Below are 26,194 nucleotides of genomic sequence, written 5' to 3' on the forward strand. Positions count from 1 at the left end.
CAAAACTTTAATATCTTAGGAAAGAATCATATCCACAAAGCTTGAAGCAACATTAAAATTTTCAGGTTGTTATTTCTAAGCAGCACTGTACCAGTTTGACTTGTTGCTGTTGCTTAAGATTATTCTGTTCTAGACAATGTAGTTATAAAGATGAATGCATCCCTTTAAAAGTCAATATAAAGCAATGTTTTTTAAATCATCTTTTTCTAAGAACTAGAACAATAATTTCAGGGAAAAATAAGACCTTCCCTTTCCTTGATACAGTTTAAATGCTAAGACGTTGCTCTGCCTTTTCTAGGAGATAGAAAGATTAAAACAAGAAATTGATAATGCCAGAGAACTACAAGAACAGAGGGACTCTTTGACTCAGAAACTACAGGTGAGCTGTAGTAAAAATTTTTATTCATTTCTGCATAGAAAGGCATCTTTTTTTTTACATAGCAGTGACTTTTTTTCTGAGATTTCATTTTGTAGGTTTTGGTCATTTTTCTTTTTCAGGACCTCTGATTCATGCCTAATCTTTGATTTTTAAAAAGTTGCTTGGTAACTTCATCTAGATAACTTATAATCATCATAGATGGTCATTTATAAATTATAAATTATTTAGTAAATTCTTTTGGAAATTTGTACTTTTAATTAAAAAAAAAAATACCCTGGGGTTGGGTGTGGTGGCTCATGCTTGCAATTTCAGCACTTTGGGAGGCCGAGGAGGAGGATCAATTGAGCTGAGGAGGTTGAGGCTACAGTGAGTCATGATCACCCCACTGTACTCCAGCCTGGACAACAGAGTGGGATCCTATCTCAATAAAAAGAAAAAGAGTAAGAGAGAAAGAAAGAAAATCCTTATTTAAAGAGAAATTTTCAAATTGATTTCATTCAATTTGGGAACATTCTTCTTCTTCTTCTTTTTTTTTTTTTTTTACAATCCTAATGTACAAATTATAGCAATAGTTGTCCCCTAATGGAAGACAAGTTAGTACTCTTCTTTCTTCAGTGTAATTAATTTTACTCACTTTTTCCTGCATAAATAGTATGCTTTCTGATTCCAGTGTACAAAAGACATTATGTGTCAGTCAGTGGTAGTCAGACATGGTAAGGGATGATTTCTCAGAATTATTTCCAGAGTATTCTCTTGCCAGCCCAGGCACTTTTCTTACACCCTTGGAGTTAGGAGCCTTAAAAAAGAAGGGTTATAATGACTTTGGAGTAGAAATAAGTATGTATATGTGTAGTGTATGTGTATATGTATATGTATGTATTAGTGAGGAATTTGGGATAAGGCATAATAAGAGGGACCTGAAAGCCCAGGATTGGAAAGAGGACCTAGATTATAATAATAACAGCCAACATTTATGGAGTGCTTACTACATACCAGACACTGGGCTTAGCACTTTACCTGTATTATACATTTAATCCATGTAACAGTCATAATAGCCCAGATGAAGAAACTGAAACTTGGAGAAGTTAACTTGTCCAACCTATATTTAAATGGAGACAGTCAAATTTTAAAAACCCATGTTTTTGACCACTAAAATAATGGTCAAAATACATTATTTTAGTGGTCAAAGACATGGGCTTTAAACTCCTTCGTAATAACCCTTCATGAAGAAAACAGATTCCTTACATAAAATGAAGTATTTCCTTCTCTCCTTCCCGTCACTGGCATTTGGTAGTGTGGGAAAAATGAGATCACTTGTTTTGGTTAGCCCTATTAAGTGCTGTTTGTATATTTTAATCATCTGTGTAGATCGGTGTCATCAACTTGGGGCACTTTTGAAGCCCAGGGGACATTTAGCAATGTGTGCAAACATTTTTCATTTTCACAATTGGGGGGCACCACTGATGTCTGGTAGACAAAGCCAGAGATGCTGCTAAGCATCGGTTTATCCAACTCCAAATGTCAGTAGTGCCAGGGTTGAGAAATCCTGATGTAGAACTTAAATATGAACCATGGAATCAGGGCTGGAAGAAAGAGGGAAATTCAGTCTAGTTTGTCTTTAATTTGTTTTGGTTTTTGAGTACTTAGCGATGATTCAGGCATGTGTTAAACACTTCCATACATTAGCTCTAATTCTCACATTAACAGGTGGGGGTATCCCCATTTTCAAAGAGAAGACAGCATTTCAAAGGTGTTAACAAATTTAATCAAGGCACTTAACTAGAAAGTATTAAGGCCCAGATTTATTTTATTCCAAGTCTGTTCTTTCTGTATTACCATACTTCTTCAAGCAAGGAACAGCCAAATCATCCTTAATGATTCTTTTTAAAAATACTTTCAGTTATATACACGTTTACATTGTCTCATTTATGAAGGGAAACCAAGAGATGATATATTTATATCAAATTTCTGTGTTGATAATTCTAAATATATTTGAAGCCAGGTGTAGAGGCTCGTGCCTATAATCCCAGTGCTTTGGGAGAGTGAGGCAGGAAGATCTAACCAGTGCTTTTGGGAGACTGAGGCAGGAAGATCTTGAAGCCAGGAGTTTGAGGCCAACCTGGGCAACATAACAAGATGCTGCGTTTACAAAAAATGAAGCAGTAGAATTAGCTGGGAGTGGTGATGTGCACCTGTAGTCCCAGCTACTTGGATCACTTGAGCCTTACTTGAGTTTGGAGCTGCAGTGAACTATGATCATACCACTGCACTCCAGCCTGGGTGACAGAATGAGAACATGTCTCAATAAATGTTTGTATGAATGGATTTCATCATTGATAGAGCAGTAATTGAATTTTATAGCTGGCACTTCAAATTGTCAATATCATTCTTTCCCATTCTTTCACTGAATATCAGAAATATCAAAACAACCTACCTGGACCAGGACAGGGAAGCTTTTAGAAAACCTGAGGTTGAATTCTAAAAGAGCATGCTATAGAAAATAACATATTTTTTCCAGTTCAAAGAAAGATCCTCCTCTGCAGCCTTCTCCCTCCCACAGAAACATCTTCTGTTTATCAAAAGTCCCAGCACCCTTGAACCTCCATTCACAAATTCACTACAGAAAATTGGGATCATTAAATTCCTTATATAGTAAAAGAACTCCTGATATTGCCATATGTAGAGTTGGATTAGAGGTATGAATGTGTATAGAAGATGTATAGTTACGGGTAAATTAAGGATACCGTGATACATTTTTTCTAATTTATGAGTTTTTTATATTTGGCAATATTTGAATATTTCTGTTACAAATATCAGTGAAACATATGCCCACTGTAAAAAAAATTAGAAAAATTTCAAAAAATATCCTTAGCAAGATAAGTATAAAATCATAATTCCATAATATTAAAAAATCAATCATAATTCTGTCATCTTAAGGCAAAGTAATTGGCATTTCCTTGTCCCAGTGTTTTAGATAACATTTTATTTTCAAGAGATATATATATAGATACCTTTTTTCCTTTTTTTTTTTTTTTTTTTTTTTTGTATCTTTTTTTTTTTTGAGATGTAGTTTTGTTCTGTCGCCCAGACTGGAGTACAGTGGCGTAACCACGACTCACTGCAATCTCCACCTCCTGGGTTCAAGCGATTCTCCTGCTTCAGCCTCCTGAGTAGCTGGGATTACAGGCCTGCACCACAATGGCCAGCTAATTTTTGTACTTTTTAGTAGAGACGAGGTTTCACCATGTTGATCAGACTGGTCTCAAACTCCTGACCTCGTGATTCATCGGTCTCAGCCTCCCAAAGTGCTAGAATTACAGGCGTGAGCCACCGTGACTGGCTGCATTTTTTTATCTATGTACATTTTTATCTAACTTTATGTCATAAACCCAATGACTGCATAGAATTCTTTCATATAGAAGTATCATAGTTTTCTTCCAGCATTCCTATAGTAATGGCAATATATATTGTTTCCAATGTTATGCTATAAATAAATTATACAACCTTTTTCCTTTGCCTTGCTATTTCTTTAAGATAAACTTTTAAAAGAGAATTGCTTAGTGTCAATGTTTTAAATTTTCTTATGCTGGGAAATTGGCATCTGCAAAAGCAGGGTACCCACTGGATATTGTTACCCCCTCTCCACCCCCATGTTTGCCATCTCTTAAGAATTAAAGTATGACTCAACTATCTTATTAATTTTTAAATTATGAATAACATTGAACAATTATACACATGCATTTGGTCTTTATCAGCTTTCTGTATCTTGAAGGCACAAGTTCATTTTCACCTTAGAGCATGTGGAATATCTTTGCCTGGAATTCTTTGCCCAGATCTTCAGATGGCTGGCTTATATTTTTAGTTTAGGTCTTAGTTCAGATATTAATTTCTCTGATTTTTCTATTTAAGCACTATGCTACAGTCCCCACTCCCCTAATCCCAGGTATTTTTTTGTAGTATTACCGTTTTTTAATTTTCCTTTTAGTGCTTATCAGTATCTGAAATGATCTCACTTTTTACTTCTATTTGTTTTTAAACTTTTTATTTATGTATTTTTATTTCAATAGGTTTTTGGGAACAGGCGGTGTTTGGTTACATAAATAAGTTCTTTAGTTAAACTTTTTATTTTTAAATAATTTCAGTGTTACAAGTTGCAAGAATAATACAGAAATTTTTTATATACCCTTCACATACATTCCCCAAAGGTCATTTTGGCCACATTTCCTTTGTTTTATTCTGGATAGCTCTCTTCTCTCTCTTTCTCTCCCTTCTTCTCCCTTCCCACTCCCCCGACTCACTCATAAGACAATGCTAAGTATTCATGTATTTGTATGTAAGCATATCTAAACATAGAAAAGGTAGAGTAAAAATACAGTAGAAAAGATAGAAAATGTACAGTAAAAATAAAGTAGAAAAGAGAAAATATTGTACACTTGAATAGGACACTTAACATGAATGGAACCTGTAGGACTGGAAGTTGCTCTGGGTGGGTCAGTGAGTGAGTGTGAAGACCTAAGCCATTACCCATACACTGCTGTAGACTTTGTAAACACTACACCTAGACTATACTACATTTGTTTTAAAAATTTTTCTTTCTTTGGCTGGGCGCAGTGACTCACACCTGTAATCCCAACACTTTGGGAAGGCAAGGCAGGTGGATCTTGAGGTCAGGAGTTCAAGACCAGCCTGGCCAAGACGGTGGGGCCCCGTCTCTACTAAAAATACAAAAAATTAGCCGGGCATGTGGCGGGCGACTGGAATCCCAGCTACTCAGGAGGCTGAGGCAGAGAATTTTCTTGAACCCAGGAGGAAGAGGTTGCAGTGAGCGGAGATCACGCCACTGCACTCCAGCCTGGGCAACTCCATCTCAAAAAAAAATTTTTCTTTCTTCAGTAATAAATTAGCCTTAGCTTACTGTAACATTTTAACTTCATAAACATTTAAAAATTTTTTAACTTTTTACTTTTTTTGTAATAACAGCTGCAAACATAAACATGTATTCAGCTGTACAAAACTATTTTCTTTATATCCTTATTCTATAACCTTTTTTTCCCAATAAAATAAATAAATGGGAAAAAAATGGTTTTAAAACTTTTTAAACTCCTTTTTAAAAACGAAGACACAAACCCACACATTAATGTGTCCATGATGTTGACCCCTGTGTAGAGTCAGGATCAACATCACTGTCTTCTGCCTCCACATCTTATCCCACTGGAAGGTCTTCAAGGGCAGTAACAAGCATGGAGCTGTCATCTCCTGTGGTAACAGTGCCTTCTTCTGGAATACCCCTGAATGACCTTCCTGGGGCTGTCATATGGTTAATTTTATTTTAAATAAATAGAAGGAGTATACGCTAAAATAACTTTAAAAGTATACCATAGCATAATAAATACATAAACAAGTGACATGGTTATTTATTTTTGTGAAGTATTATGTACTATACATAATTGTATGTGCTGTGCATTTATACAACTGACAGCACAGTAGATTTATCTATACTGGCATCACCACAAACACATGAGTTCTGCATTGTGCTGTGATGATATGGCAGCTGCTGGATGATAGGAGTTTTTCAGCTGCCTTATAATCTTATGGGACCACTGTCACATATGCTGTTCATGGTTGATCAAATATTGTCATGCTCTGCATGACTGTATTCAATGGGAACTCTTTCTTTTTCTTTTCTTTTTTTTTCTTTTACTTAAGTTCTGAGGTACATGTGCAGAATGTGCAGGTTTGTTACATACTTAAATATGTGCCATGGTGGTTTGCTGCATTCATCACCCTGTCGTCTACATTAGGTATTTCTCCTAATGCTATCCGTCCCCTAGTCCCCCACCCCCCGAAAGGCCCTGGTATGTGATGTTACCCTCCCTGTGTCCATGTGTTCTCATTGTTCAACTCCCACTTATGAGTAAGAACATGAGGTGTTTGATTTTTGGTTCTTGTGTTAGTTTGCTGAGAATCATGGTTTCTAGCTTCATCCATCTCCCTGCAAAGGATATGAACTCATCCTTTTTTATGGCTGCGTAGTATTCCATGGTGTGCCACATTTTCTTTATTTAGCCTATCACTGATGAGCATTTGAGTTGGTTCCAATGGGAACTCATACTTTCTTATTTGCTACTTGTTCTTTCTCATTTTCTTTTTTAATTAGCTAAAGTTAGTAGTGATGTGTCTACTTTGTGAAGTGTTTTTTTGTATGTGTTTGTTTCTTTTTTATTTTTGCTGGAGGGCAGTGGCATAATCACAAATAACCTGCAGCCTCAACCTCCTGGGCTCAAGCATATCTCCCCACTCACCCTTCCAAGGAGCTGGGACTACAGGCATGTGTCACCAAGCCTGGCTGATTTTTTAAGTTTTTGTAGAAATAGAGTTTCACTGTGTTGCCTAGGCTGGTCTCGAACTCCTGGGCCCAAGCAATCCTCCCACTTCGGCCTCCCATAGTGCTGGGATTACAGGCATGAGCCATTGCTCCCGGCCTGATTTGTTAGTTTTTAATGATATCCTTTGACTCTGAACTATTAACATACTAATAATAATGTGCTTATTCTGCTTTTGTTTTTCCCTTTCTCTTGCTGTTTTTCAGTTGCATTATTTCTACCTTGTCAAAATACTTAACAGATTATTTTTTTTAATCATCATCTTCATTTGTTTTAGTCTTCATACATTAAATATAGTAAATGTTTTGTCTTAGTCCTTTTGTGCTGCTATAAGAGAAAACTACAATCTGGGTAATTTATAAAGAACAGAAATTTCTTACACTTCTGGCAGCTGGAAAGCCAAGGTCAAGGTATGGGCAGGTTTGTTTGTGGTACTGCTTTCTCCTTCCAAGTTATTGCCTTGTTGCTGCATCCTCCAGAGGGAATGAATGCTGCCTCCTCACATGAGGGAAGATGGAAGAGCAAGCAAGCAACACTGCATGGCAAACCTCTTTTATAAGGACCTTAATCCCATTCATGAGGAGAGGAGCACTCATGACCTAATCATCTCTTAAGAGCCCCTCATATATATATATATATATATATATATATATATATATATATATATACATACATATATGTATGTATATACTTTAAGTTCTGGGGTACATGTGCAGAACGTGCAGGTTTGTTACATAAGTATACATGTTCCATGGTGGTTTGCTGATTCTTAATAGTCAGCTACTTTAGGTATTTCTCCTAATGCTATCCCTCCCTTAGCCCCCACCCCTCTACTATCCCTTCCCTGGCCCCCCACTTCCAGACAGGCCCCATGTATAATGATCCCCTCCCTGTGTCCATGTGTTCTCATTGTTCCACACCCACTTATGAGTGAGAACGTGCGGTGTTTGGTTTTCTGTTCTTGTGTCAGTTTGCTGAGAATGATGGTTTCTAGCTTCACTCATGTCCCTGCAAAGGGCATAAACTCATTCTTTTTTAAGGCTGCATGGTATTCCATGGTAAATATGTGCCACATTTTCCTTATCCAGTGTATCATGGATGGGCATTTGGGTTGGTTCCAAGTCTTTGCTATTGTGAACAGTGCCACAATAAACATATCTGTGCATGTGTCTTTATAACAGAATGATTTATAATCCTTTGGCTATATACCCAGTAATGGGATTGCTGGGTCAAATAGTATTTCTAGTTCTAGGTCCTTGAGGAATCACCACACTGTCTTCCACAATGGTTGAACTAATTTACACTCCCACCAACAGTGTAAAAGTATTCTTATTTCTCCACATCCTCTCTAGCATCTGTTGTCTCCTGATTTTTTAATGATCGCCATTCTAACTGGCGTGAAAGCCCCACTTCTTTTTTTTTTTTTTTTTTCGAGACGGAGTTTCGCTCTTGTTACCCAGGCTGGAGTGCAATGGCGCGATCTCGGCTCACCGCAACCTCCGCCTGCCTCCTGGGTTCAGGCAATTCTCCTGCCTCAACCTCCTGAGTAGCTGGGATTACAGGCACGTGCCACCATGCCCAGCTAATTTTTTGTATTTTTAGTAGAGACGGGGTTTCACCATGTTGACCAGGATGGTCTCGATCTCTTCACCTCGTGATCCACCCGCCTCGGCCTCCCAAAGTGCTGGGATTACAGGCTTGAGCCACCGTGCCCGGCCGAAAGCCCCACTTCTTAATAGCATCACATTGGCCGTTACATTTCAACACTTGAATTTTGGAGGGGACATATTCGAGTCATAGCACTGACCATAAGTCCTTTTTCTGAAGTTTCCACAGTAATCTCTTGGTTGGATAAAGCTTATCCTCTTGTGGATGGTTGCAAAAGAGCTCATGGATACATATTTTCTGAGATTTTTCTGGTTTAAATTTTATTCTCATTTATTCAGGATTGTGGGGACAGCGGGACAGCTTGGCAAGATATTTAATACAAAATCCCTGGTTCATAATTTTCTGTCATTGAGTTACGTGAAAATGACACTCCATTATTGCCTTGTTTTGTGTATTGCTTTCAAGAAATCTGATTCCAATCTGATTATCTTGCCTGATAAGTTTTGGAATCATTTTGCTTGTATGCCTGAGGATTTTTCCTCTATTTTTTAAATAAAGTCTAAATGATATGCTAGAATATTTCACAAAATCCATAGTTTTCCCAGGTACACAGTGGGCCTTTTAAATTTGTATATCCAGGTTTTTCTTTATTTCCAGAAAGTTTTCTTGCACAACTGGTTTTTTTTTGGGGGGGGGGGGGGGATTTGAGTCAGAGTTTTGCTCTTGTCACCCAGGCTGGAATGCCGTGGGTGCAATCTTGGCTTACTGCTTCCTCCACCTCCCAGGTTCAGGTGATTCTCCTGCCTCAGCCTCCTGAATAACTGAGATTACAGGTGCCTGCTACCATGCCTGGCTAATTCTTTTGTACTTGTAATAGAGATGGGGTTTCCCCATGTTGGGCAGGCTGGTCTTGAACTCCTGACCTCAGGTGATCTGCCCACCTTGACCTCCCAAAGTGCTGGGATTACAGGCGTGAGCCACCGTGCCTGGTCGCATAAAAGTTTTAAATACTGGCTCTGTTCTAATCTGTTGTTTTTCTTCTTCAGAGCTCCAATTTTATGTAATTTGATTTTTTGTCTTTTGCAACCTCTTTGTATTTTCTCTACCTTATCTCACTTTCATTCTCTAGGATTATTTAAAATAATAAGTAATTGAATTAAAAATAGTTTTTATTCAAATCTGTTTTTCCTTGAGTCCTTATAACTCGGTCTTCATTTCTGATAGATTTTGTCTTTCTCTTCTGTTTCTCTCATGAGTTCAGTCAACCTTCCTGTTCTTCAGGGTTTTGTTTGATTTACCCACTTCTGTTCTAAGTTTTTGAACATCTAATTCAAACTTGTTTTTAAATGCTTATTTGAGAATATTTAGTTCAGAGTGGAATATTGAATTAGAGTTTTCTTCTGCTTCATATTTGGTTTTGGGGAGATTTTTTCATTTACTCAAGTGTTTTTAGTATTTTCCATTTCCTTTTATAATAGTTCGTGTAGATGAAGATTGCTTACACATTTGCATTTTGTGGCTAGAATAGCAGTTTGGTGTGGTTTATAAATCGTTAGTTCAAAAACACCCTCTTTTGCAGAGACAATAGGAAGAAAGGTTGTATGTCCTTTAATATTTTAATTTTCTTTTGTCTTGGAAGGTCTTAAATTTTCCTTTCTTGCTTCTTTTTTTCCTTTACTCCAAAAGATTACTTTCTCTTCCTTTTATCTTCTGCTCTTCGGAATTGTCTTCAGCCTTTCTAAGACTACTTCCTCAAGTTTCATTTATACTGTGAAGTTCCTTTCTTGTCGTGTGCTCTGGTTTTCTAGAACTTTTTTTTTTTCTTCAGTATTCTGGCATTCACAGTGGTAATAGTCTTTCTCTTCTTGGGGTTGCCATAATTTAGGCTGAGGCCTTTTGTTCTCTACTCTGCTGGGCATTACCCCCACAATTCCGCCTTCCCTCTTGCAAGGGGTTAGAGTGAGAGCCTGAGAAATCTCTCTACTGGAAACTGATGCTTCTATTTTCTAAGTAAAGGTAATGTGATATTTGTAATGTTCTGTGTCTGCTAGTTACATTAAAGTCATGGAATTTTCATGGCTTTATATAGTTTATACCGTTTGGGGAGGATAGTTGGTAGATTGCAATGTACACAGTCACTATTACCTTCGCTGCTCAGAAATCTGTTCTGTTTACCTCTTTATTGCCAGCGTCTTCCTTTAAGAATGTATGCTCTATTAAAACAGGAACCATCTTTGTTTTGTTTACTGCTTTATCCCCAATGCCTAGTACATAGAATATGTAATTATTGAATAACTTCTTCAAAATGTGTCTGTATTTTACCCATTTTTCTATTAAATTGTTCATACTTGTCTTGATGATTTATATTTCCTATTATATAGAAGGTTAACAGTCTAATAGGGCAATAATACATCTTATTCATAAGAGCTTAAGGTGTATATCAGATGTCAATTTTTCTACAGCTTCTATTTACATTAAATGATGCAGGATTTAAATTTATAGAAAATTAAAGCTGCGTTTAGTACTGTCATCCCAGTACTCTGGGAGGCTGAGGCAGAAGGATTGCTTGAGACTACAAGTTTGCGACCAGCCTGGGCAACATAGTAGGACTCTGTCTCCACAAAAATATTTTAAAAATTAGCTGGGCATGGTGGTGTGCACTTATCGTCTCAGCTACTCAGGAGGCTGAGGCAGGAAGATCATGTGAACCCAGAAGGCTGAAGCTACAATGAGTCATAATTGCACCACCATACTCCAGTCTGAGTGACAGAATGAGACCTTGTCAAAAAAAGAAAAGAAAAGAAAGAAAATTAAGCTGATCTGGTGCCATTGGCGGTAGTCCTAATTGTTATTTTTCTTTTAATCATTGTAGTATTTTAGGTTCTTAACAAATATAGAGCATAACCTTCTGCCTAGTAGGATTTTGTACTTTGTTTTTGCCTTTGTTTCGTTTTATTGATAATATTTTACATATTTATGGGATGCATGTGATTGTTATTTCTTTTTTTTTTCCTTCAATATTTGAGTTCCATGGTATATGTGCAGGATGTGCAGGTTTGTTACATAGATAAACGTATGCCATGGTGGTTTGCTGCACCGATCAATGCATCAACTAGGTATTAAGCCCAGCATTCCTTAGCTATTCTTCCTGATGCTCTCCCTCTCCCCACAACCCCACCACAGGCCCCAGTGTGTGTTGTTCCCCCCCACCCCCATGTGTCTCATGATTCAGCTCCCACTTGTAAATGAGAACATGTAGTGTTTGGTTTTCTGTTCCTTCATTAGTTTGCTGAGGATAATGGCTTCAAGTTCCAATATGTGATATTTTTTACATGTGTAATGATCAATTCAGGGTGTTGAAGGTATTCAGCACCTTGAGTACTTATTTGTGTGTTGGTAATATTTCAGTCACTCTCTTCTAACTACTTTGAAATACGTAATGTATTGCTATCTGTAGGCACCCTAGTCTGCTATCAAACATTAGAACTTATTTCTTCTATGTAACTATAAGGTTATACCCATTCACCAATCTTCTTTCATTTTCTCCTCCCACCATCACACCTTTCCCAGCTCCTGGTAACCATCATTCTATATTCTATGTTCGTAAGATCAAGTTTTTCAGGTCCCACATATCAGTGAGAAGATTCAGTATTTCTCTTTCTGTGCCTGGCTTATTTCAGTTAATGTAATGACCTCCAGATCTATCCATGTTGCAGCAAATGACATGATTTTATTCCTTTTTAAGGCTGAAAAATATCCCGTTGTATATGTGTATACCACATTTTCTTTATCCATTTGTCTGCTAATGGACACTTAGGTCGATTCCATACCTTTGGTATTGTGAATAGTGCTGTGATAAACATGCAAGTGTGGGTATCCGTTTGATATCTTTTCCTTTGGACATATATCCAGTATTGGGATTGCACGATTATATGGTAGTTCTATTTTAGTTTTTTAAAACATCTCCAATAGTTTTTAGTAGTTGTACTAATTTACATTTCCACCATCGTTGTGTAAAAGAGTGCCCTTTTCTCTGTATTGTCACCAGCATCTCTTCTTTTTTTGTCTTTTTAATAATAGTCATTCTATCAATTCAATTCTGATATTATCTAAAAAATAATAGCCATTGTAATGACAGTAAGATGATAGCTTTTATTCTTTCTTTCTTTTTCTTTCTTTTCTTTTCTTTTCTTCTTTCTTTTTTTTCTTTCTTTTTTTTTTTTTTTTTTTTGGAGACAGAGTATTGCTGTGTCACCCAGGCTGGAGTACAATGGCACAATCTCAGCTCACTGCAGCCTCCACCTCCCAGGTTCAAGCTATTCTCCTGCCGCAGCCCCCTGAGTAGCTGGGATTACGGGTGCCTACCACCATGCCTGGCTAATTTTTGTATTTCTAGTAGAGATGAGGTTTCACTACGTTGATCAGGCTGGTCTCTAACTCCTGACCTCAGGTGATTCAGTTGCCTCAGCCTACCAAAGTGCTAGGATTAAAGGCGTGAGCCACTGTGCCTGGCCATAAGATGATATCTTTTTTGGTTTTGATTTGTATTTCCTTGATGATTAGTGATATTGAGCATTCTTTAATATACCTGTTAGCCATTAATATGTCTTCTTTTGAGACTTGTCTATTCATGTCCTTTGCCTACTTTTTGGAGGAGTTATTTAGGGTTTTTTGTTGAGTTGTTTGAATTTCTTGTATACTCTGGATATTAGTCCCTTGTCAGATGAATAGTTTGCAAATAGTTTTTCCCATTCAACAGGCTGTCTCTTCATTGATTGTTTCCTTTGCTGTGCAGAAGCTTTTTAGTTTAATATAGTCCCATTTGTCTATTTTTGTTTTAGTTGTCTGTGTTTTTGAGGTCATAGACATAAAGTCTTTGCCTAGACCAGTGTCCAGAAGTAATTTTTTAAAGTGTTTTCTTCAAATAATTTTATAGTTTTGTGTCTTAATTTAAGTCTTTAATCCATCTTGAACTGATTTTTATATATGGTGAGAGATAGGGGTCCAGTTTCATTCTCCTGCGTGTGGATATCTAGTTTTCCCAGCACATGTGTTAAAGAGGACGTTCTTTCCCAGTGTATGTCCTTGGCACCTCTTTTGAAATCAGTTGGCTAGAAATGTGTGGATTTATTTCTGTGTTCTCAATTCTGTTTCATTGGTCTGTGTGTCTGTTTTTATACCAATACTATGTTGTTTTCATTACTAAGCCTTGTAATACATGTTGAAGTCAGGTAGTGTGATACCCTTGTTCAGGATTGCCTTGGCTATTCTTGCTCTTTTTTAGTTCCATCTGAATTTTAAGATGATTTTTTTCTGTATCAGTGAAAACTCATATTGGTATTTGATAGAGATTGCATTGAATCAGTTATTGCTTTGGACAATATGGTTATTTTAATGATACTAATTCTTGCAATATGAGTGTGGGATATCTTTCCATTTGTTTGTGTCCTTTTCAACTTCTGTTACCTGTGTTTTGTAGTTTTCCTTGTAGAGCTCTTTCACCTCCTTAGTTAAGTTTATTCCTAGGTTATATTTTTTTGTAGCTATTGTAAATGGGATTGCCTCCTTGATTTCTTTTTATAATGATTTCATTATTGATGTATAGAATTGCTACTGATTTTTGTATATTGGTTTTGTATTCTGGAGCTTTACTGAATTTACTTATCAGCTCGGAATTTTTTAATGGAATCTGGTGTTTCTAAACATAAGATCATGTTATCTGCAGAGAAGAATAATTTGACTTCTTTTCCAGTTTGGATGCCTTTTCTTTCTTTTGCTCAGTTGCTCTGGCTAGGACTTAATACAATGTTGAATAGGAGTGGTGAAACTGGGCATCCTTGTATTGTTCCAGTTCTTAGAGGAAAAGCTGCAAGCTTTTCCTCGTTCACTGTGATGTTAGCTGTGGGTTTGTCATTTATAGCTTTTATTATTTTGAGATATGTTCCTTCTATGCCTAGTTTTTTGAGCATTTGTATCATGAAGCGATGTTGAATTTTATCAGATGTTTTTTCTGCATCTATTGATGATCATGTTTTTTTTCCTTCATTCTGTTGACGTGATGTATCGTTTATTATTTATCTGTGTTAAACCATCCTTGTTTCCTTGGTATAAATCCCACATGATTATGGTGTATTATCTTTTTGATACACTGTTGAATTCCGTTGGCTAGTATTTTGTTGAAGATTTTTACATCTGTGTTAATCAGGGATATTTGCCTATAGTTTTCTTTTTTCATTGTGTCTTTGTCTGGTTTTTGGTATCAGAGTAATGCTGGTCTCATAAATAAGTTAGAAAAAATTCCCTCCTCTTCAGTTTTTTTGGAATAGTTTACAGAAGATCGGTATTAGTTCTTCTTTATATGTTTTGTAGAATTTGGCAGTGAAGCCCTCTGCTCTTGTACTTTTCTTTTTTAGGAGACTTCTTACTACTGATTCAGTCTTGCTACTCGTTATTGTTCTGTTCAGGTTTTCTATTTCTTTCTGATTCAAATCTTGGTAAGTGGTAAGTTTCCAGGAATTCATCCATTTCCTCCAGGTTTTCCAGTTTGTTCATGTATACCTCATAATAGTCTCTCATAATCTTTTGTATTTTTGTAATGTGAGTTGTAATGCCTCCTTTTTAATATCTGATTTTGTTTATTTGGATTTTTTCTTATCTTGGTCTATCTAGTGATTTATCAATTTTGTTGATCTTTTCAAAAAACCAAATTTTTGTTTTATTGTTACTTTTTGTTTTGTTTTGTTTTTTTGGTCTTTGTTTTGTTCTACTCTGATCTTTATTATTTCCTTCTGCTAATTTGGAGTTTGGCTTATTTTTGTCTTTTAGTGTCTTGAGGCACACTGTTAGATTGTTATTTGAAATCTTTCTACTTTTTTGATGTAGGCATTTATTGCTATAAACTTTCCTCTTAATAAATAAATGGGGGAAAAAAAAAAACTTTCCTCTTACTACTGCTTCTGCTTTTGCTGTGTCGTGGGTTTTAGTATGTTGTATTTCTGTTTTCATTTGTTTCAAGATATTTTTAAATTTTCATCTTAATTTCCTCATTCACCCAATCGTTGCTCAGGAGCATGTTAATTTCCATATATTTGTATAGTTTCCAAAGTTATTCTTGGTATTGATTTCTGGTTTTATTCCACTGTAGTCTGAGAAGATAATAAATGATTTCGATTTTTAAAAATTTATTGAGACTTATTTTGTGGCCTAACGTATGTTCTGTCTTTGAGAATGTTCTATGTACTAATGAGAAGAATTGTTGTATAAGATGTTCTGTAGGCTGGACGTGGTGGCTCATGCCTGTAATCCCAGCACTTTGGGAGGTCAAGGTGGGCAGATCACCTGAGGTCAGGAGTTCAAGACCAGCCTGGCCAATATGGTGAAACCCCATCTCTACTAAAAATACAAAAATTAACTGGGCATAGTGGTGGGCAGCTGTAGTCCCAGCTACTCGGGAGGCTAAGGCAGGAGAATTGCCTCACCTAGGAGGTGGAGGTTGCAGTGAGTTGAGATCTCGCCACTGCACCCCAGCCTGGGTGACAGAGTGAGACTCTATATCCAAAAAAAAAAAAAAAAAAAAAAGTGCTGTAAATGTCTGTTAAGTACAATTTGTCCAAGGTTCAGTTTAAATCCAATGTTTATTTGGTGATTTTCTGTCTAGATAATCTGTCTGATGCTGAGAGTGGGGTGTTGAAGTACCCCACAAATTATGGTATTGGAATCTTTCAATCTAGTAATATTTACTTTATGAATTTAGGTGCTCCAGTGTTGGGAACATATGTATCCTCTTGCTGGATTGATTTATCATTATATAATGACTTCATGTTTTTTACTGTTTTTGGCTTAAAATGTATTTTATCTGATAGAGGTATAGCTACTCCTGTGCACTTTTGGTTTCCATTTGCATGGAGTATCTTTTTTCCGTTTGTTTACTTTTGATCTATAAGCCTTTTAAAAAGTAAAGTATGTTTCTTGTAAGCAGCATATAGTCGATCATAATTGTAATTCATTCAGCCAGTCTATATGTTTTAAGTGGAGAATGTAATTCATTTTCATTCTAGGTTACTATTGATATTTGAAGTTTTATTCCTGTCCCATTGCTAATTGCTTTCTGGTTGTTTTGTTCTTTGTTCCTTCCTTTTTCTTCTATTGTTCCTCATTGTGATTTGGTAGTTTTGTGTAGTGATACCATTTGAATTCATTCTCTTTCTTTTTTGTGTGTTTGCTTTAACAGTGTTTTATACTTTCATGTGTTTTCATAATGGAAAGTGTCATTCTTTCATTTCCAGACTCAGAACTCCCTTGAGCATTTCGTGTAGGGCTGGTATAGTGGTGATGAATTCTTTCAGCTTTTGCTTTCCTGGGAAAGACTTTATTTCTCCTTCATTTACAAAGGATAATTTTGCTGGATGTAGTATGCTTGGCTGGCAGTACTTTTTTTTTTTTTTTTCTTTCAACACTACATCAACCCATTCTTTCCTGGCCTGTGAGGTCTCTGCTGAGAAATGCCCTGTTGGTCTGAAGGGAGTCCTTTTTAGGTGACAAGATGCTTATCTCTTGCTATTTTTAGAATTTTGACTTTAGACAATTTGACTGTAATGTGCCATGGAGAAGATCTTTTATCTGTTTGGGGATCTCAGAGCTTCCTATATCTGGATGTCTAAATATCTTTCTAGATTTGGGAAGTTTTCATCTAGTATTTCATTAAATAGGTTTTCTAACCCTTTTGCTCTGTCTTCGCCTCCTGGAACCCTGATAATTTGCATATTTGGCCACTTTATGGTGTCCCATATGTCACAAAGGCTTTACTCGCTGTTTTCCATTCTTTTTTCTTTATTTTTGTCTATATTATTTCAAAATACTTGTCTTTGGTTTCTGAAATTATTTCTTCTGTTTGATCTGGCCTATTGTTGGATCTTTTGTACATATTTTGTATTTTATTCGGTAAATTCTTTAGTTCCAGAATTTCTGTTTGATTCTTTTTTATAGTGTGTATCTCTTTGGTAAATTTCTCACTCATAGCCTGAATTATTTTTCAGATTTCTTTGTACTTTTCTTCTTTTTTCCCTTTTTTTTTTTTTTTTTGAAATGGAGTCTTGCTTTGTGGCGCAGGCTGGAGTGTAGTGACACGATCTCAGCTCACTGCAATCTCTGCCTCCCAGATTCATGTGATTCTCCTGCCTCATCCTCCAGAGTAGGTGGGATTACAAGCACATGCCACCTTGCTCAGCTAAATTTTTGAATTTTTAGGAGAGACAGGGTTTCACCATGTTGACCAGGCTGGTCTCCAACTCCCAACCTCAAGAAATCTGCCCACCTGATCCTCCCAAAGTCCTGGGATTATAGGCATGAGCCACCGCACCTGACCTCTTTGTACGTTTTTTAGAATTCTCTCGTATCTCACTAAGCCTCTTTAGAATCAATAATTTGAATTCTTTTTGGGGGATTTTATGGATTTCTTTTTTATTGGGATGTGTTGCTGAATTATTCTTTTCCTTGGAAGGTATTACATTTCCTTGCTTTTTCAGGTTTCATGTATTCTTACATTGATATCTACATGTCTGGTGTAACAGTCACTTATCCCAACTTTTAAAATTTGCTTTCATAGGGGAAGATTCTTTGCTGTAGATGTATCTCTGGTATTGGTATTATATTATGGTATTGTATTATGGTATTGGTTTCATAGGGCACTTTGGCTTTGATTCCGAGTATGTTCAGTAGAATGGTCTCTGTATGATTTCGTTGGCTATAAACAGCATCAATAGAACCTGTGATTTTCTCAGTGGCTTAGGGTGCAAATATTAGTGGAGGCTGTGGTGAAGTTTGACTGGGAACTGGGACACCAGTTGGGGCAGTCTTTGGACCCTGATGGTGGCAGCAGTGGGCTGAGTGTGCCTGTCCTTAGGTTCCACGGCAGTGTATGCTTGCACCAGTGTTAGCAGTTCCAGGCAAGTTGATTTTTGCGTCTCCTGGTGTCTTGGAAGCCAGTAGTGGCAGCAGTGCAAGGGTGGGTAGGTTCTCGGACCCCTGGGCAGCTGGTGTGGTATGGGCAATGGCAGTGGTGGGACAACCCTCTGTGTCCCATGAGGTGTATACTGGTGCTGGTGGTGGCTACAAAGGGCTGGACAGGCCAGTCTCCAGGCCTGCAGATGGTGTATGCAGGTAGGTTGGCGCCAGCTGTGGTGGTAGCATCCAGGAGGTAGGCCCAACCTCATTCCCCTGGGAGGAGTATTCAGTGCCAACATTGATGGACTGGGCTGGGCAATCCCTTCACCCCTCCTCCACCCCCTAATTGTATGATCTGGCATGGAGGGGATCAAAGCCAGGCCAGTTAGGCTAGTTTTCAGGCCTGCTGATGGTGTGTGCAGGTGCCAGCCATGGTAGGCAGGGGCAGGGCCATTCCCAGGAATGTTCACATTGTTGCCCTCCTGCTCAGGAGGACAGTACCACCTTCATTGGTAGCAGCCTTGGCTGGTGTGTGAGAAATGTGCACACCACTCGTGCCTCAGCCCTGACAGTGGTAGCCTGTGCCTCAGTGGCACTCAGCCTGGGTGCAGTAGCCCACAGTCACTTGAACCTAAACACTGGGTGTTAACAGTCCGTGTTACTCTTGAGCCTTAGCCCTAGCACTGCTGGGCTTTAGGACACTGCAGCTCATTGGAGGTGGGGCTCTAAAATGGTGCCTTGCTGCACCTGCTTAGGTTTCAGGGGATGTGTGGCTCCCAGCGCTAGCACTCTCCCAAAAGCAGTGCTGTCACACAGTCTCCCAACGGTGTTAGTTTCCAGTGCCTGTGAGGGACAAGAGGCTTTCCCATGGCTAGGATTGCAGGATTCATGGTGGAAATATGGACCACTGAGGTTCTCTTACCCTTTATATTGGGGAATCTCTCAGCTCTCCACCAATCCTGGATAAGGGCTTCCTTCTCTTTCCTTGCTTTAGGTATTTCTTGTCACTTTTTCTGTTGAATTCCAGTGTCCTCTCTTGGATGATCTGTTTGAAGTATGGTTAGTCACTATTTCGGTTCTTCTTAGTAGAAGAGGAAAGTATAAATTGCTTCTAGTCAGCCATCCTAAAGCCTCTCCCACCTTTTAAAGCACTCAGAAGGGAGTGGTGATTCGGGCCTACTGTGCTTTATCAGGGCTGAACTATGCCTCTCTCTAGTTGCCCCTGGTGTGTGTCTTACATCAGTAAAGGAGAAGAGGGAAATAACAGAGCAAAAATGATAATGAGCAGAAGAATGAATTTGGAAGGAGAATGAAAGGCAAGGCTGGGCGTGATAGCTCACGTCTGTAATCCCAGCATTTTGGGAGTCCAAGGCAGGAGGATCACTTGAGCCCAGGAGTTTGAGCAGCCTAGGCAACATAGTGAGACCCCTTCTCTACAAAAAAGTAACAAGTAAAAAGGCAAGAAGGGAATGGTGGGTTAGCTATTGCTGTCAGAATGTGTGTATGTGTGTGTGTGTTTGTGTGTGTGTGTATACGCACATATATTTCTCTATATAGTCTATGTATATATATATATATATATATATGGACAAAAGTAGACACCTGAGAAGTGCCACTCACCATGGCTTCTGTTACATCTTGGCCTCTGTGCTCTAAGTTGTCTGTTCTTTCTCTAGGAACATATTGTCTTTGTCTAAAATTAGACTAGCACCATCAAGCAGTGTATTAGATCCCTTTTGTTATCTTACTAGTAAAATTCCTGCAAACCGAGATGCTTACTGTAGGAGATTCATTCTAGAGAGAATAACACAGTTTTATTAGCTAAGGGAATTTTGTGTTTTGTTTGCTTCCATTAAAACTGTTTGGCTGTTTCATTGATTGGCAAGGAAACAAGTGAGCCTTTCATTTTTAGGAGGGCTTTAGAGGGCAAACTGGGTGGTGCCTGGTGAAGTGGGTGTCTTCTAGTGAATGACATTTGGTCTATTTTTAGAGTTGGAAGCATTATACCCTTAAGCTTATTGTTTAAGCAGGCAAGAGAGCATGCTGTGCAGTCATGAGTGGAATTTTTGCATTTGATCTCAGGGCCTGTGTCCTCCCTCATAGTTACAACCTCTGTGGTGTTTGGCTTCTGAATTTGTAAATATTTTATTAGTTTCAGATTCTCTTCTCAATTTACTTATCTTCACCTTGCAGATTATCTAAAGGGAAGAGATTAGATACATACCTGGCCAACATCTAACAGTCAATACTTTGATATTTGATTCGGATTCCTTAAATTTTTCCTTTAAAAATCATTATAGATGCTTAATTCCTTTCTTATATTTTCTCAGGCTCTTGCAACTCATCTATAGCATGCTTGCTTGAGCCTCGTCAAGCCACTGACAAAGAAAACTAAGAATTATTACTTTTTAAATGTATTTGAGCCAATTTCCAACTATTTTTCTTTTCTTTCTTTTTCTTTTTTTTTTTCTTTTTTTTTGAGACAAAGTCAGGCTGGAGTGCAGTAACGCAATTTCAGCTCACCACAACCTCCGCCTCCCAGGTTTAAGCCATTCTCCTGCCTCAGCCTCCCACATAGCTGAGATTACAGCTGCACACCACCATGCCCAGCTAATTTTTGTATTTTTAGTAGAGATGGGATTTTGCCATGTTTTCCAGGCTGGTCTTGAACTCCTGACCTCAGGTGCTTCAGCCTCCCAAAGTTCTGGGATTATAGGCGTGAGCCCTGCCCCAATTATTTTTCTTAAAAGTTTAATTTTTACATTGTGAGAAAACTATTTTTTTTTCATTCTTTACCCAACTTAAGAGAATAATAAACTTTTGGGAAAAAGTCTCCATAATTTCAGCACCAGAACTATTTTTTATTTCCTATTTGTACATTATTCCCCAGTGTTTGTCCTCATGAATATGAATTTTTCCAGTTTCAGTGAGCTACTTTATATTCTGTTATTTTCATTTAACATTTACCAGATTGTCTTTCAGAGATAGAATTTTTAAAAATTTCCACTATCCTTTAGACTTGACGGAATTCCTTTAGAGATTAACATTTAAATGATGTGTTAACATTTTGAAACGTCTTATTTTCTGAAGCTAATTCATGTTATGTAACTAACATCAAAATATTTTCATTGACTCATATAGTTTATATATCTTAATGTAATTTGTGTCAGTCACTTAATTCCTATCAAACGTAAAAGGAGCTTTTCAGAAAGGGATGTATAATTTTCAATTCATTGCTTATCTGAATTGCTTATTTAAAGTGTAATAGTTAGCTTTCTCCCATTTTTCTTAATGTGATTTTTTAACCAAAATTAAATCATTAGCTTGATTTATGTCATTTTATTTTTTTAGACTCAAATTTACTATATTTGTCACATTTAGAGATATTTTAAAAGCAGTAATAGGCCAGGTGTGTTGGCTCACACCTGTAATACTAGCACTTTGGGAAGCCAAGGCGGCTGGGTCACTGGAGGTCAGGAGTTCAAGACCAACCTGGCCAACATGGTGAGACTTCGTCTCTACTAAAACAAAAATTAGCCAGTTATGGTGGTGTGTGCCTGTAATCCCAGCTACTCGGGAGGCTGAGGCAGGGGAATGGCTTGAATCTGGGCGGCAGAGGTTGCAGTGAGCCAAGATCGGACTACTACACTCCAGCCTGGGGGACAGAGTGAGAGTGGGTCTCAAAAAGAGAAAGAGAGAGAGGGAGAGAAAGGGAGAAAGAAAGAGGGAGGGAGGGAGGGAAGGAAGGAAGGAAGGAAGGAAGGAAGGAAGGAAGGAAGGAAGGAAGGAAGGAAGGAAATAACGAAATAACTTCTAAAAAATTTTTAAGTATGCCAGAATGTATTGTCAAAAAATTTTTTTACTATTTTTCTGTTGTCATGAACATTTGATTTCCTTTTGTCTTTTTTTTTTCTTTCCTTGATTTGCAACATTTTGGAACTGTTAACGTTATAATTCTCTAATATGTACAGTTATGTATCTTCACTACAGTTTCTAGCAATTGAGTGATATTCTCTACATATACGTTTATTTGATATTGAGGCAAAACAAAGAATAATTAACTTACTCAGAGGTTCCTAAAATCTCATTTTAGAGAGTTACTTTATTGTCTAAATCTTTCTCTATAGTTGCCAATAGACAGAAAAAGTTAATTTCTCTCTCTTTCTCTGCCTGCTTTCACCTGCGATTGCTAATAATTATGCATTAGGAGAAGTAGGTGGACAGCAATAAAAATGAGATCTAAATGATCCATAAACGGGTCTTCAAGCCTGTCTTGGTATTTGAAGTACCTAGAGTGTTGCCTGGCACAGAGTAATGAGTCAGTAGATTTTTGTTGAGTGGTTAGATAGATTCATAGGCAAGCCAGTCAATAAAACCATACTGCTTTCTGAGATGTCCAAGTCTAAAATCTCCCTAAATTAAGATTCTGAAGCCCATCCTGATTGTCAGACTGCATTGATTACCACAGTATTGATAATAACAGAGTTGTATTGTTTTCTAAGTGATGAATTGACATATATATATGTTACAATTTTGTTTCTGAAGGAAGTAGAAATTCGCAACAAAGACCTGGAGGGACAACTGTCTGACTTAGAGCAACGTCTGGAGAAAAGTCAGAATGAACAGGAAGCTTTTCGCAATAACCTGAAGACACTCTTAGAAATTCTGGATGGAAAAATATTTGAACTAACAGAATTACGAGATAACTTGGCCAAGCTACTAGAATGCAGCTAAGGAAAGTGAAATTTCAGTGCCAATTAATTAAAAGATACACTGTCTCTCTTCATAGGACTGTTTAGGCTCTGCATCAAGATTGCACCAAAAAGAAAAAAAAAATTGAATATCACTCCTCCAGGAGGAGGATCTTTTGAAAATTGGAATTGTATATTTCACTGTAAATTTTAGAATCCAGCTTGTAGCTAGTTGGGGAAAAAAGAGATGAAAAACTTGAACTACAAATTACCTCCATGTATATTATTGGCCATAGTTAACTAGAAAGTTATAAATAGGCACTTAATGCAATCTTTTTTCCTGATATTAGCCAGTGGGAGAATTAACAATGTCTGGGTCACATCCCCTTTTTGTGTTCAACACAGTGAAGATTATCTGCTTTTTAAATTAATTTATTTACGATATCTAGAGCTGTGTTTTGTGCAAAAACTTATTGATGAAAGCCTGTCTTTTGTTGTAATCTGAATAATTTCTCAGGATATTTTTGCACTGCTGAGAAGCAGTGCCATTACCAATTAATTCTTGCCAGGAGTGAGAGAGAGCTGTATCTCTAATTGAAATATACTATAACTGGGTGTATAGAGTTCTTCCCTTTTTTGTGCTGGAAGATATTTCACTCTGGTGACTACTCTGGTACACTCTGGTGTTCTCTAATCTTGTCTGTTGTATAGTTTACTTTTCCATATTGATTCCATGTATTTATGAGAAGATATTGTCTCCCATTTTATTACACATTTTAATGCCAACTAATGAAGGCAGCTGAGTCCCTCAGAAATTTTTCTTTTTAAATTTCTAATAAATTTGACACACAGTACTGAAATACAGCAGTCCGTCATTGACGGTCTTGTCTAGCAATGTTAAGTATATTTACAAAATATGCAGTTACATTTATTTATATATTTTGCAAGAAATCTTTTCTGAATGATCAATGCATTTCAATTTACGAATAATAATGGTTATTGGGGAACTGTTTATTATAGATAACTTTAAGGTGTATAGCTATTTTAAAGGGGATCCATTTACATCAAAGAGTGATCAGAGGACTCTATCTAAATTGTGATCATAGCAGATAGAGATGGAGTCGTGTACTCCATCTGGCTCTACACATCAATCAGCATCTTTATTCAAACCTCACAAGGCAATATTCTGAACTGTTAACTAGGTATTTCAAAACAGGAATTAAATTCAATAGGCTCTTCTCAGTGAACAGGTTTTAATGTTGTTTTGATGTAATTTTAAAAGACTTTTAGCAAACATGCATTTCTTTATATGATATATTTCTTTTATGAAGCTATTTTAAAAGTAAGCCAACTGCTGTCTAGTCTGCTTATAAAGTAGGAATTGCATCAGAGTACATATATTCTTGCTGTACAATGCCTGTGATGTTGAGGAGGGTTCTTTTTTAAAGTGTATGCTTGAGTATCTGACTCTATGGAGTCTATAAATGCACTGACTTCTTGTTTGTATCCCAAAATGATCGAATTGTTAAGTACAAAATTAAGCTAATTAACCAATTTGTAACCATTTTTTCACTCATAAACAGCTACTCAACATTAGACAATTTTGTTTTTTATGTATGTGTATGTACGTAAATACATACATACTAATTTACATTAGAGTGAAAAATAAATGGTTTGTTTCTGAAGTTAGTTTCTAAAGTGAGTTTTCAGGTGTCTCTGAAAATTTTATAACAGTCATCATGTATTATATGTGCTGTAACATCATGTACGTTACCTCCGTCTATTTTAGGATATTTTCCTCACCTGTTTATTATAGGGATAATAATTTAGATACACATGCTCAGAGCTGAGTTAGTTCTCTGATAAATCAGGTAACAAAATGTATTTGATTGATGGAATTTTGAAGTAAATGTGATTTTGTCCATCAGTTTCTGAGTAACAAAGAGCACCAAGTTTTAATTTAAATAGGGGATTTAACACTAGGGATCAGGGAGTTTAGTTATGAAGAGTTAAAAAAATTTTAAGAAACAGTGTAAGCTGTTGAAATGGCAAGTGAATTATTTTAATGATGTAATAAAATATTTTTAAATTTTGACATAGTGATCATTTAATGAAAAAACTCACCAAAATGTCTCCACTTGAATTGTATTGATAATGTGGGACATATGTGTAATTCAATATATACATATACCCATATGTATATACAGAAAATTATTTTTAATACTTTCCTACTGATATGAAATTTAAAATTGGAAATTTTGTGAGTGTTTTTCTTGTCCAATAGAGCCTAATTGTTTCCTTTTTTAGTGATTTAACAATCTCTTGAGGGCTGCACCTTTAAATTCCCAGATTGTCAATAGACATGTACAGTATATGGGATAAGGTGGACACAAGTGCACATATAAATAAAATCTTCTTAAGACTTTTAAATATTCATTTGCAGTAGGAGAGTATGTAGAAATCATCATCTACAAGTCATAATTAGGTTGTGTACCTACTGTAGTTTTTTCCATTTCTGTATTATATAAACATTTGCATATTAAAATTTGATTTTTCCCAGAGACAAGTATTATATACTGTATCTATATTTAAATCAAACTGTGGTAATATATTTCTCAGAAAATTATGTTGGGGACTATAGCCTGAACATGTGGACTTGAAGCAACATGGAGGAGGAGGATCCCGTTGTGTATAAGTTAATATATGATAACGATTGACTCTTGTACAAAAACAAAAATTGAAAAAAAAGAAAAACAAAAATACAGTTTTTATTTTGAAATACATTTGTTCTCTGGAGAATGTACTTTATCTTTTTTCCCTCCAGTCTTTTACAGATATTTAAAAGCATTTAAATCATGACAGCATTTACTTAAATCTTACAGGTGCTACTGGATTTTGCATTAGTGTGTTATGTTGTGAAATCCTAACTTTGACATAAAAGGTTTTATAAGTATTCCCCTGCCTGGAAAATTAGTTTTTGTTCTTCTCTTTCTCTCTCTCTTTCTCTTTTCCTCTTTCTTTATGCAGACTAAAACATGCTCAGGAAGTTGCATCTCTCCTTGTCTCTGTAGAAGATCTCCGGTACCATCATAGATTTGATGTTCTGCTGTCACTGAACTGTTGGGAAGCAGTTAGAGGAAAAACTCACTGTTTATTTTTCAGGTGGAACTAAAAGGAACACTCAGAATTAA

At 36.8% G+C, this 26,194-nt stretch overlaps 1 protein-coding gene across 1 annotated transcript in view; it reads left to right on the forward strand.

The window, feature by feature from the left end:
* The window catches only part of HOMER1 (homer scaffold protein 1), a 153,358-nt gene extending 127,400 nt beyond the window's left edge, over nt 1–25,958 (forward strand). The window contains exons 8-9 of the mRNA XM_032277383.1: nt 299–379; nt 22,858–25,958. Coding sequence (XP_032133274.1) covers nt 299–379; nt 22,858–23,046 — 270 coding nt within the window. The 3' untranslated portion in view covers nt 23,047–25,958. The remainder of the gene's footprint in view (nt 1–298; nt 380–22,857) is intronic.
* The last annotated feature ends 236 nt before the right edge of the window (nt 25,959–26,194 follow it).

This window comes from Sapajus apella, unplaced genomic scaffold (assembly GCF_009761245.1).
Source record: "Sapajus apella isolate SASKATOON/1434 unplaced genomic scaffold, GSC_monkey_1.0 scaffold1, whole genome shotgun sequence".
NCBI classification, from domain to species: Eukaryota; Metazoa; Chordata; class Mammalia; order Primates; family Cebidae; genus Sapajus; species Sapajus apella.